The 12,127-nt window shown below is 36.5% G+C and overlaps 1 protein-coding gene across 1 annotated transcript in view; it reads right to left on the bottom strand.

Annotated features, from left to right (window-relative positions):
- Positions 1 to 9,415: 9,415 nt before the first annotated feature.
- The window catches only part of LATS1 (large tumor suppressor kinase 1), a 52,287-nt gene continuing 49,575 nt past the window's right edge, over positions 9,416 to 12,127 (bottom strand). Inside the window, exon 8 of the mRNA XM_025925514.2 lies at positions 9,416 to 11,010. Within this exon, the coding sequence (XP_025781299.1) occupies positions 10,501 to 11,010 (510 nt within the window). The 3' untranslated portion in view covers positions 9,416 to 10,500. The remainder of the gene's footprint in view (positions 11,011 to 12,127) is intronic.

Consider the following 12,127-nt stretch of genomic DNA (forward strand, 5'->3'; position numbering starts at 1 on the left):
AGGTTGTAACCGTAGCAGGTATCCTACCTCGCTATTTTTTTCGAAGTTCTTCCTCTTTTTTCCTCCCATTTGGTTTTCTCCACACTCCTCAGAGGATAGGAAGTCAGAGTGTCATTTTACAGGTGAGTGTCAAGGGCCAAATGATTTGTTTGTGACAAAGCCAGTTTTAGAACCAAATACGCAGAATTCCACTGGAGGCGCCTGTCACGGCATAAGATGAATAAAATAGGGAATCGGTAAAGAAAGATATTCGGACCTGCTGCTAGTGGAATTTTATTTTCTTGAAGAACAATTTTTTTTTTTTTGGTCATCGTTTTAATACAACCAGACAACACACAATACTATGATGTTTCACAATTTATAGATACGTACTCGACAGTGCTATTGGCCGTGCTTCGTCCAGTCTTAATCGCCATCTTCTCCCTCCACCTAAGGTGGAATGAGGCCCTAGATAACGTTTTCCTGTAGGAGTGCATGGGAATTAAAATTCTAATCTTAAATCATCTCAGTAATTTAACAAAGATTTATGTAAAGGCAATTCAAGGAAAATATGTCCATTTAGTCCACAAATATTTATTGAGCAACTACTATGCTATTGGCATTGTTGTAGGCATTGATGGATCAAAACAAAACAAAACAAAAAAACTAAAGCTTAAAGTCTTACCTAAGTAGAAAATAATAGTTTTGCTATGGTGGCTAGGAACTGAATTGTAATGAAGCACCGGAAACTATAACTAGTATATCTTAAACAAAACAAAAAACAAAACAAAACAAAAAACAATTAGGGGAGGTACATATTAATTACGCTAGTTAGGATGAATCAACCTTCATCTTTTATGTATGCAAATGTATGGTGAATTAGAAAGCCCATTTGTACTTTGAAAACTTCTCAAAACAGGGGCGCCTGGGTGGCTCAGTCCGTTGAGCGTCCCACTTCGGCTCAGGTCATGATCTCACAGTTCGTGAGCTCGAGCCCTGCGTCAGGCTCTGTGCTGACAGCTCAGAGCCCGGAGCCTGCTTCCCATTCTGTGTCTCCCTCTCTCTCTCTGCCCCACTTCTGCTCTCTCTCTGTCTCCAAAATAAATAAACATTAAAAAAAATTTTTAAAAAAAACCTCAAAACAAAATGAATACATATTATATGATTCTGTTTATATGAAATTCTAGAACAGGCAAGACTAATCTATAGTAATAAAAAGCTGATCAGTGTTTGCCTGAGGCTGGGAGGAAGGATGGAAAAGGATTAGACTTCATGGAGGCATAAGGAAATGTTTTGAGGTGATGAAAATGTTAGGGTATTGGTTACACAGATGTATATATTTATTAAACTTCATCAACGAATACACACAAAATGGATGTGTTTTATTTTATTTTTTAAGTAAGCTCCATGCCCAGGAAGATCCCCTGGGATCAGTGTATGCCCCAATGACTGAGCCAATCAAGCACCCCAAAATGGATGCATTTTATTGTGCATAAATCATACCTCAATGAAGTTATTTTTTTTTAATGTTTATTTATTTTTTTTTTTTGAGAGAGAGTGCAAGCAGGGGAGGGGCAGAGAGGGAGACAGAGAACCTGAAGCAGGCTCCACACTGCCAGCGCAGAGCCTGACATGGGGCTTAAACTCAACAAACCATGAGATCATGACCTGAGCCAAGGTCAGACGCTTAATCAACTGAGCTACCCAGGCGCCTCAGTTCATTTTTAAAGTAAATAAATAAATAAACCTCCAGAGTGGCTTACATTCACTAGTTCCATTTCTTCACTAGTTGTACTAGTTAGGGAAGACGAGGCTAAGCTGTAGTAACCGCTAAATCAGAGGTTTCAAATGACAGGATTTGTTCTTTTAAATGGTAGTATAAACATTTTCCCTTACACCAAAAAAAGTGTTTCATTCCAGGATAAACTGGCTTTTTGGGCTAGCTAGATGATCCAAGGCTGGAGAATCTGAAAGTTAAAAAAAAAAAAAAATGTGCTTGAAAGCACCGTCCTTTGAGGACTCACTCTCCTTCAGGCAGCAAAATGTCAAAAAAATTAACTGGCTCAAAAATTCTATTGAGAAATCAACAAGAGGAGTTAGTTATAGCTTGGAGAAAACAATTTGAGAACAGATGACACTAAATGTGGCTAGATTAATAATTCTGAAGTTTCCCTGGAGTTGTTATTTTTTTTAATTTAAAATATTTTTAAATGTTTATTTATATTTGAGAGAAAGACAAGTGTGTGAGCAGAGGAGGGGCAGAGAGACAGAGACAGAATCCGAAGTAGGCCCCAGGCTCCGAGCTGTCAGCAGAGAGCCCAACATGGGGCTCGAACTCACAAGCCGTGAGATCATGTCTTGAGTCGAAGTAAGATGCTTAACCGACTGAGCCACCCAGGTGCCCCTGAAGTTTCCCTGGAGTTATAATAGAACTCTGAGTTTACCAAAGGGGCTATAAACTTGTGCTCCTTTTAACACGATTTTTTTTTTCTCATTTACTCTCTATGTTCATAGCAGAGTGGATGCAGGCACTGGGACCCTTGGCAGTAGGGGGGGAAAATGAGATAATCTGCACAACTTGTCTGGATATGACACCTGCTACTTCTGCCCACATCTCATTGGCCAGAGTAAGTCATGTGACCAAGCCTGACTTCAAAGGGATGGGACTGTGCAACTCTGCAGTGTGCTCTGAAGAAGAAAAAGAGAATGTGTGTTCCACAGTCATGACTACACTAGACATTTCTTCTTTTACAAGGGTGGCTCCTACAACCACCAGCCTTCTAAAGTGATTGTATCCAAACTGGGACTCAGAAAATTATTTATTATTATCACTCATATAATAATAATGAGTGATAATAATAAATCTTCAATAGGAAAAATGGAGCCATGCAAGTTTTCAAATGAAGGCATAAGTTATATAGCAAATAGGGACATTAATTTGGCAGCTGTGAGTAGGAAGGTTTGGAGGGGAGGAAGAAGATTGGGAGACTTGCAAGAGGTGTGGTGACATGTGGAATTACACAGAGAGAAAGTTCTAGAAGAAATAAATACATTAAATCATTTTTTAATTTAAATTTTTATTACTTACTGTTTTATTTCTTAAATTTAAATTTAAAACAATTTCCATTTCATCAGAGAAATCTAAAAGGACTTTTCAGACCACTTTATTAATTGTACTCACCTGGTCGATTGCATCTGGCAGTCCTTTTTTCGCATACTTCAAAAATTTGAGCCATCTCTTAGGATACAGAGTATATATATATGAGAACATTCTTTTTTTTTTTTTTAATGTTTATTTTTGACAGAGCATAAAAGCAGGGGATGGGTGGGGGGGGGGGGGGCGGGGAGGGAGACACAGAATCCAAAGCAGGCTCAAGGCTCTGAGATGTCAGCTCAGACCCCGAGGCAGGACTTGAACCCACAAACCATGAGATCGTGACCTGAGCTGAAGTCAGATGCTCAACCAACTGAGCCACCCAGGCCCCCAGAGAAAATTCTACCCATGAGTAAGAATACTGAATTTCTATATTCTGTTAAAATATTTGCAGTAACCAACTGGGACAGATCCCCAGTGTTGTTCATTAATTTTATTATAGGGGTGCCTGGGTGGTGCAGTCGGTTAAGCATCCGACTCTTGATCTCGGCCCAGGTCATGATCTCACAGTTCGTGGGTTCAGGCCCCGCATCGGGCTCTGCACTGATGGTGCAGAGACTGCTTGGGATTCTGTCTCTTCCTCTCTCTGCCCCTCCCCTGCTTGTGCTCTCTCTCTCTCAAAATAAATAAATAAACTTTAAAACATTAAAAAAAAAAAACCCCCACTTTATTATATACACCCTTCCATCACAGTCCTGCTACTCCCAGACTGCTGAATGCTACAGGGGGAAAAAAATCACACCACCATGAAGATTGATGCACAACTTTGTAACTTCCAACCCACCTGAAGCATATTTTTCTTCATGTTTCACCTCCATTCTCTCTGTTACTCTTGACGTTAGTTATTTCAAACTTTCACCACTTTCCTCAAGCCAGCTACCTACCCATTTCTGTCATCTCAGGAAATCACTACGTCTCCACCCTCAGAGAAGATAGAAGCTATTAGGTCGAAATTCCCTCAACTTGCTCCCTGAGGCAGAGAATGCCATCCAGCCACCAAATACTCATTTTCCTTACTTAGTAACAGAACCAACTTGACGAAATTGGACCATCTGGAATAAGAACCACATTTCCAGACTCTTACGCAGCTAGGTGTGGCCACAGATCTACTTCTGGCCAGTACAAGTGTTATGTACAACTTGGAGGAAGGCACCTTAAAGGGAGGGGCCCTGAAACTCCCCCTTATTCCCTGTCACCATCCCCTCTTTTTATCACATTAGAACAGGGGAAAGATGGGAGACAGTCTGTATAAGGAGCCAAGTGCTGACATAAGTAACCTTTAGGATAGAAGCCCTATGATGGAAGTGGCAGAATTGAACACGCGAAGTGTGGACTGCCAGCTCGGATGTTGTATTTCTAAGCAGTGATGGTTTGCATTTTATATGCAGCTAAACCCAATTCCAGTACTTTTACCCTCCAATTTACACATGTCTCTACTTCACACTGCCCTTTGTTTTTTGCCTCTCATTTCGGTGAAAGTGAATCTTCCTTTGTCTATGCCCAGGTCCCTCACTTGAACTTAGATTTTTTTTATTTCCACTTTATGTCTTTGTATTTATATGGTTAAAACTCAAAAATAATACAAAAGATTATATAATGAGAAGTCTTCCTCCTATTCTTGCCACCCTAGAAATCCAGGTCCCATCCCCAGAGACAATCAATAATATCCAATTCATTAATTACCTTCCAGACGTCTTTTTCTTATCATACATGCAATGAAATAATGCAATTTATTGGCCCTCTCATGAGCTTTCTCATATTCTGCCAGTTTATGTCTTCAAAGGACAGTCTCTTTTTGTTATTTTTTTTTTTAATATTTATTTTTGAGAGAGAGACCGAGCACAAGTGGGGGAGGGGCAGAGGGAGAGAAAGACACAGAATCCGAAGCAGGCTCCATGCTCTGAGCTGTCAGCACAGGGCCTGATGTGGGGCCTGAATCCACAAACTGAGATCATGACCTGAGCCAAAGTCGGACACCTAACCAACTGAGCCACTCAGGCGCCCCTCTTTTGGTTATTTTATAGCTTCCATTTCCTTGTTGGGATTTCCTATCTTTATATTTGTTATGAGAGTACTTTTCTTTAGATCATTGTGCATAGTTATAAGAGCCATTGTACTGTCTTTGCCACTTCCAGACGTTAGAATAGGATCTTAGAGTTGACCTCCACTGTTCGTTTTGAGACTAGGTCATATTTTTTGTATTTCGTTGTAGGTCAGGTAATTTTGAAGTGTATCCTGGATATTGGATATGTTGTGTTATATATCCCCTGTTTCAAATCTGTGATGTATCTCTGGAGGTGGTGTTTGTTTGGGTGGTGGTTGTTAAGCAGGCAATTAGATTTGATCCACTTTCTGTTGGGCAGCACCTTAAATACCAGTTTAGTCCTTTTGTTCTTGGATTCTTCCTCACAGATGTGTGGCTAATGATTCAGCTAGAGATTTGGGCCTTTCTCAAGCAATGTATCTTGAAAATTAGATACCCCTCGAGTGCCACTCCTCTCTGCCAAGGGTTGTCTTCGATCCAGAATCTGCCTGCTCTTGGTTCCACTCAGTATCTTTAGGTGGATGTTTTTGGATTTTCCTCTGAGTTTAAAGTAGTTATATGAGATGAAGTCAATCCAGTGGGACCTTACTTGGTCATTCCTTTTCTCTAACATCTCAGTCCAGGATGGACATACAGCCCCACATCACACAGTGTCTCAGGTAACCAGGTTCTATTCATTTTGTTGATCCACCACCAAGGTGTTTTCCTAGCTCTCACGATCAACAGTCACCAGTCTGTCCCTGTTCCATACTGTGGGAAAAGGGGAAAAGCAAGTGGAGGGCAAGCAGTATCAACTTTAAGTGTATGAACTTTAAGTATCACATACGCTCATATCCCAAGGGCCAATCACGTGGCCACACCTCATTACAAGGGAATATGAAAAACATGTGGTCGCTTAGGACAGTCAAAATTGGACAGGGATGGGGGCTCTATTCGTAAAAGACAGAATGACAGAATGGATGTGGGGGAACGAGAGCGGCATGTGTCATGAGTCAACCACTGTGAGAGCTAAGTTCTCATGAGAACCCCTTTTTCCAATACAGAAAAATTTAACCCCTCTCCAGGGGAAACAACTCAAAGTTCCACCCAGATTCTGAATCCAGCAGTATGTTTCAGATCTCTGGATCTTCTAAGTAGGAAGAAGGAGAGATTAGATATTAAAGAGAAAAATAACTGCATATATTTCAGACATAAATTTGATATCTCTTCTCTACCCTTCACACACATAAACAGATACAATTTTTGTGTGTTTGGCTTTGGCATAACAAAGTAGAGTCACAAGCATACCAAACAAGGGTCTACAATGTAGTATAATGAATCATAGGAATAATACAACTTATATCAACTATACAACAGCCTCATGTAGACCAGATACAATTTTATAAAGAAGTGCAAACATGAGGATAAAGGACACTAAGAGTGATGGTAATGCTTGAAAAAGGATAAATAAAACTAAAAATGTTTTCATCTGTAGAAAGTTGATTTATACATAATATCAATATATGTATTAGAATTATAATATCAATATATGTATTTTCTCTGGTAGGCAAACATGTGATAAAGGACTGCAAATAAAGGAAAAGACATTAGTCAACTACATATTTAAAAAATTTTTAAGTGGACTCAAATGATACTAAATGAGGAGTTTAATAATTAGAAAAGTTTAAATCTGTGCTGATCTAAAGGAAGCCTTCAACACGAAATATATATTGTACTTATGTTGGGCAAAATGAAAACATTTTACTGGGTTACTTTACTCAGTTTGCCTTAACCTAACTAGGTATTATCATTATATATATTTTAATTCCAAAACATCAAAGTTTTAATCACAAATTTTCTCTAATAAAGATTAAAATCAAACTACATACATGGCTTAAAAATCAGCTTTCCACACATAATTGAAAGATCTGAATTCTTTTTTTATTATTATCCCAGCAAATGTTACACTAGAGAAAATGATTGGGAAAATACAAATACAGTCATTAAAAACACAGGCTGATTATTCATATCTATTACATTCAGAAGTATGCAAAACAATTTAGTTATATTGCAAAGCTGTAATTCCTTTTCCTAACAAAGCATTATTTTATAAAACTGTAGTACTGTATTGATTCAATTTTAATACAAAATACTTATATACACAATACAATATAAAAGTAAACTGTGGTATAGTGCCTTCCACAAAGGGATATATTAAGGCGCTTTACAAACATACCAATATGTTGACTCAAATTACTTTTTGCTTTAGATTAAAACAAACAGGCTAAATAAATGTTTCACTTTAAATACCAAAGGGATTTTTGTTTATTTTTTGTATATTAAAGAAAAAATTTCTAAAGTACCTTAGGTAACAGCAGCAGCAATATCTAAAAATCCTCCCACTGTATTCTCTAATTTCTAACATATTATTAAGTCAGAATAAAACATTTCCACTCACAGTTTTGCACTTTGCAACAGCAGAAGGTAATAACTTTTTTAAAAAGTCAATCTCAAAGTGACTTCTTAGTCATACATTCTATGGTTCCTATTACAAATAAGGTAGAAAAGATACAGCAATAGGGCCTGCCTTAGGATGTCACTGGACAATACATAATAGTATCTACAGTTACATAATTATAGAACACATTTTATAAATACTATTAATATACATAAAAAGGGGGTAAGTATAAGAAAGACAGCAAGTTTTCAAATGAGTGGGAAAATGATTTTAAAAAGAAAACATGTATAACCAATGTTTTCACTCTATTTCAATTGAAAGCATATAGATTTTTTTATGTTGTTCTCCTATTTTTGGTCAGGAAGCACCAGATTCTATGCTAGAAGAACCAGATATAGTTTGGGAATAGGAGAGCTAATAAGTATATCCAAACTGTTAGAACTGCAGACACTAAAGGCTTGCTTTAGATAAACACAGAAAGCTCATATCGTCAGAGGAAATTTTAAAAGAACACACAATTTGTAGTGTCAACACAGATTTTGTGGGGAGAAATGGGGAGGAGACAGCACCCTAGTTTTCCTAGAACATGAAGGTAACAAAGTTGGTTCTTACGGCATTGTACCACAATCCAGAAGTAAAACAACCAAGTGGAAATTTCAATAAATCTGACTGAGAAAAGCCAAAGAGCCAGAGGGATATCTTAAAATTTGAGTAGTGAGCTAAAAATTCTTGAACTATTTTGTTTTGCACAGGATTTTATACGACTAATCAAATGTCCCATGAAGTGAAGACTGCCAACTCAGTAGAGTGCCTTTTCTTACAATTCTCTAATGATTAGAAGTCCTTCAGAAATATTTCCATATCAAGCCTGTAACAAGCCAAACATGTATTTCCATGCCCTCAAGTGTATGTTTAAAATGCCTTAGTGCCGTACCAGCGAGAGAAAGGCATTCCTAGGGATATGTTATCACATGTACAGAATTTTTCCATCACAAATTATCAGTGTTTATACAAGATGTGCTAATCTGAGTACTAACCAGTAAATTTAAAGCAAAGTTCTGAGTTTAGTGTATCAGTGTTCTTACAGGACAGAGGTCCTTAACCAAGTTTGTGAGAGTTTTCAACATGTCCAGAATCCCTAAGACTGCACGCAGCATTATATGTGTGTGTGTTAATGTGCAATTTTCTGGGAAAAGAGTCCGCAACTTTCATCAGGCTCTAAAAAAACCCAACGAACCCCAAAGACCCACCACTACACACAGTGGGGTATGCAGTGGTTTACAAGCTGAGCTCTGAGACAGCCACCTATGGAAAGGTGCAAGTGCGAACTAATGAATCTTCTTTGCCCTCCCCAATTCAACTGGAACAGCTTTGCCTTTACTTTCACTTACATATAGGATTTCCACTAGCTTGTTTCCATTGGTTTGAAAATCACTAAAATTACGCCTCTTCTTATCTACACATATACAATTTTGATAAAACAATTCCCTACCAGAGGAGCTTAAAGGAAAGGAACTAAAATACAAATTTTACTAAGGTCAGAATAGAGCCCTTTTCCCCTTCCTAAAAAATAAGCTAAATGTATTTTGGTATGAAACCACAAGTGTTCCTTAAAACCTAAACATTATTTATATATATATATATATATATATATATATATATATATATATATATATATATATATATATATATATATATATATATAAAAATATATAAAATAGGCATGCTGAAAAACGTATTATTTAACCTTAAATTAAGTCAGGAGGATTTGAATTTTCTACTAAGACCACTATATAACTTTTTCTAATTACTAACAGACACCTTAAGAGTTAAATAATTTTTTCTGCCCATAGGTAAAATACTGCCAAATAGCCAGATTTCCTTTGCCAATAACAACTTGTATATACAGCACTGTTCTGAAAGAGGAAACATGTAACATTACTGATGACATAATCAAAACTGTCACTATGCAGAAAAAGTACTTTTCTAGTGAATACCCACAAATAATTTTTCTACTTAAAGTTTCTTATGAAACTGAAAATAATCTTTCTGCTTAGGATGGTAGAAACTTAAAAAAAAAATTCGAAGTAAAAATATGAAAGATCTTAGCATCCGGTATTGTAAATTTTGACTTATGGCATCTTTTTTCCCTTTTAAAACTAGAAGCAGCATTAAAAATACCAGTATAGAAAGAAAAATGGTAGTGCTTTGCTTCTTTTAAAGTCAGTAATTCTTGAGAAATAAATGCTAGAAGAGTAAATATTCCACAGAGGGGAAAAATAAGAAAGAGAAAATGCAGTGTTTTTTCTTCTGATGAGCATACTGTTTCAACCCTGTATTTCTTAATTACAAGATGTAAATTATCAGATTAGCCTAAGAATACTCATCACCATAATGGCTTAATTTCTATAGCTTATTTTGTACCAAAAACCAGGATATCGGGTAAAAAAAAAAAAAAACTGTAAATGTGGGGTACATTTCATATTTGGTTAAAGCAAGATAAAACTAAAACTGTCTTTCAAAAAAATTTCAAATATTCTTGTCTTTTAAAATTATTTAGTGTATGTACAAATAGATACCAGGTTTCTCCTTTAAACAAAGCACTATTTTTTTTTATTTTTAAGTACTTTAAGTACCAAGAACTGACTATAATATTCAGTTCATAATTTATTTTCTTTATAACAATTTTTTTTTCTAAATTACTGATTAAAAAGGCTGGAATAAATTAACATTTAAAAAAGATTTTCCATAATTTAGGAACATAAAATATTGTACACAGAGCACTCATACATAGCTCTGTCACATTTGCATAATTTTACTCTCGGAGCCTCAAAAAACTCTGCGTTTCAGGTCTTTTTGCAAATCCTCATTACATTTCCTAGTGTGTTAAACATACACTAGATCACGATTTTTGATCTCTGAGCCTGTGTGTTGATCATCTTCATCTGACTGTTGCTCTGAGCCTTGTGAATTAATATATTCATATTCAATAGGCTTTGGATAATTATATGGGTAGCCATTGTCATCAAAAAACCTCCGAAAGGTAAATTCATAGAAAGCATGTTCAGGGTGCTTTCCATTTTTATACCATCCATTGAGAGTGTCGTTTACATTTTCTTCCTCATTATCATCACTCCATAACTTATCAGGATCAACAGGATCAAAATTTGATGTATCTGTTGGGTGTGTGATTTTAGGAATGTATGAAGCAGATTGCTGTCTCAGGTCACTGGAGAAATCAATTGTTTTAAAAAATGGATGAGCTTTTATTTCATCAGCTCCATTCTTGCCTAAGCGATCTTCTGGTCCTCGGCAAAGTTTAATAATAAGATCAGAGGCTTCAGGACTCAGTTTAGCTTGAGGTGGAATGTGAAGAGATGTTTGCCAGTTGATAACCTTTAAAGAGGATTTTTTAGAAATTAGGAGGGAAGAGGTAAATAAGAAAAAAATGTCCTCCAAGTTTTATACCAAAGTCTTACCTATTTTTATCTTTAAAAATAAATTGCACAGTATTCTGCCTTCCTTACCTTTAATAATGAATGAATCGCTGATGGGAAATAACCTTTCCTCCCATTCCCTCCCCCCCAGGCAACTTATACTCATACTTTAAGACTCACTGTAAGTTTTAGCTCCCCTGTTAAGCTCTTCTACCTATGGCAGAAATGACAATTTCCATTGCGCTGTCCCGTTCCATGTGTTTACTGGTATCATAGTACAGACTTCGTGGGACCTGTTCTGTCTATGTCCTTCTACCACAGATAAAATTCCATAAGGCTATAGATCATGTTTTGTCTTTGTATTTCTTAGTGCTTGGCAAGTTGCCTGGCACATCGTTAATAGACGTTCAATAAATATTTATTCTGACTTTGAATAAACCAGAATGAGGGAGAGAGGGAGGGAGGAAGGGAAGAGAGGGAAGAACGGAAGAAATGTAGTAGGTAATCAAGAAATATTTTTTACTATTGAGTTTCAAAAGTTCTTTTTATGGTCTAGATACAAGGCCTTTGTGGGAAATGTGTCTGCAAATGTCTCCCCCCAAGCTGAATCTTGTCTTCATTGTCTTAACTGTGTCTTTTGTATACTGAAAGTGTTAAGTTTTGATGAATTCCAGTTTCTCAACTTTTTCTTTTATAGATCATGATTTTGGTATCATTTCTAAGAACTCTTCCCCTAACCCTAGGCCATAAAGATTTTATAGTATTATAAAAGTATTATAGTAGTATAGTATTTATATTTTATCTCTGGATCGATGAACCATTTTGAGTTAATCTTTGTGTAGGGATGAAGTTTACATTAAGTTTCAGTACTTTCTGAATATGGCCGACCAATTATCCTACATTTGTTGAAATACTATTCTTTCTCCATTTGCACCTTTGTCAAAGATCAAATGGACATATTTGTGTGGTTCTATTTCTCTATTCTGTATCTTGTTCCATTGATCTATGTTTGTGTCCTTTTGCCAATATCACCCCGTCTAGATTACTGTAACTTCATAGTAATTCTTAAAAGTGGT

The sequence above is a fragment of the Puma concolor genome, chromosome B2 (genome assembly GCF_028749965.1).
Source record: "Puma concolor isolate L17-30 chromosome B2, mPumCon1.1.hap2, whole genome shotgun sequence".
NCBI classification, from domain to species: Eukaryota; Metazoa; Chordata; class Mammalia; order Carnivora; family Felidae; genus Puma; species Puma concolor.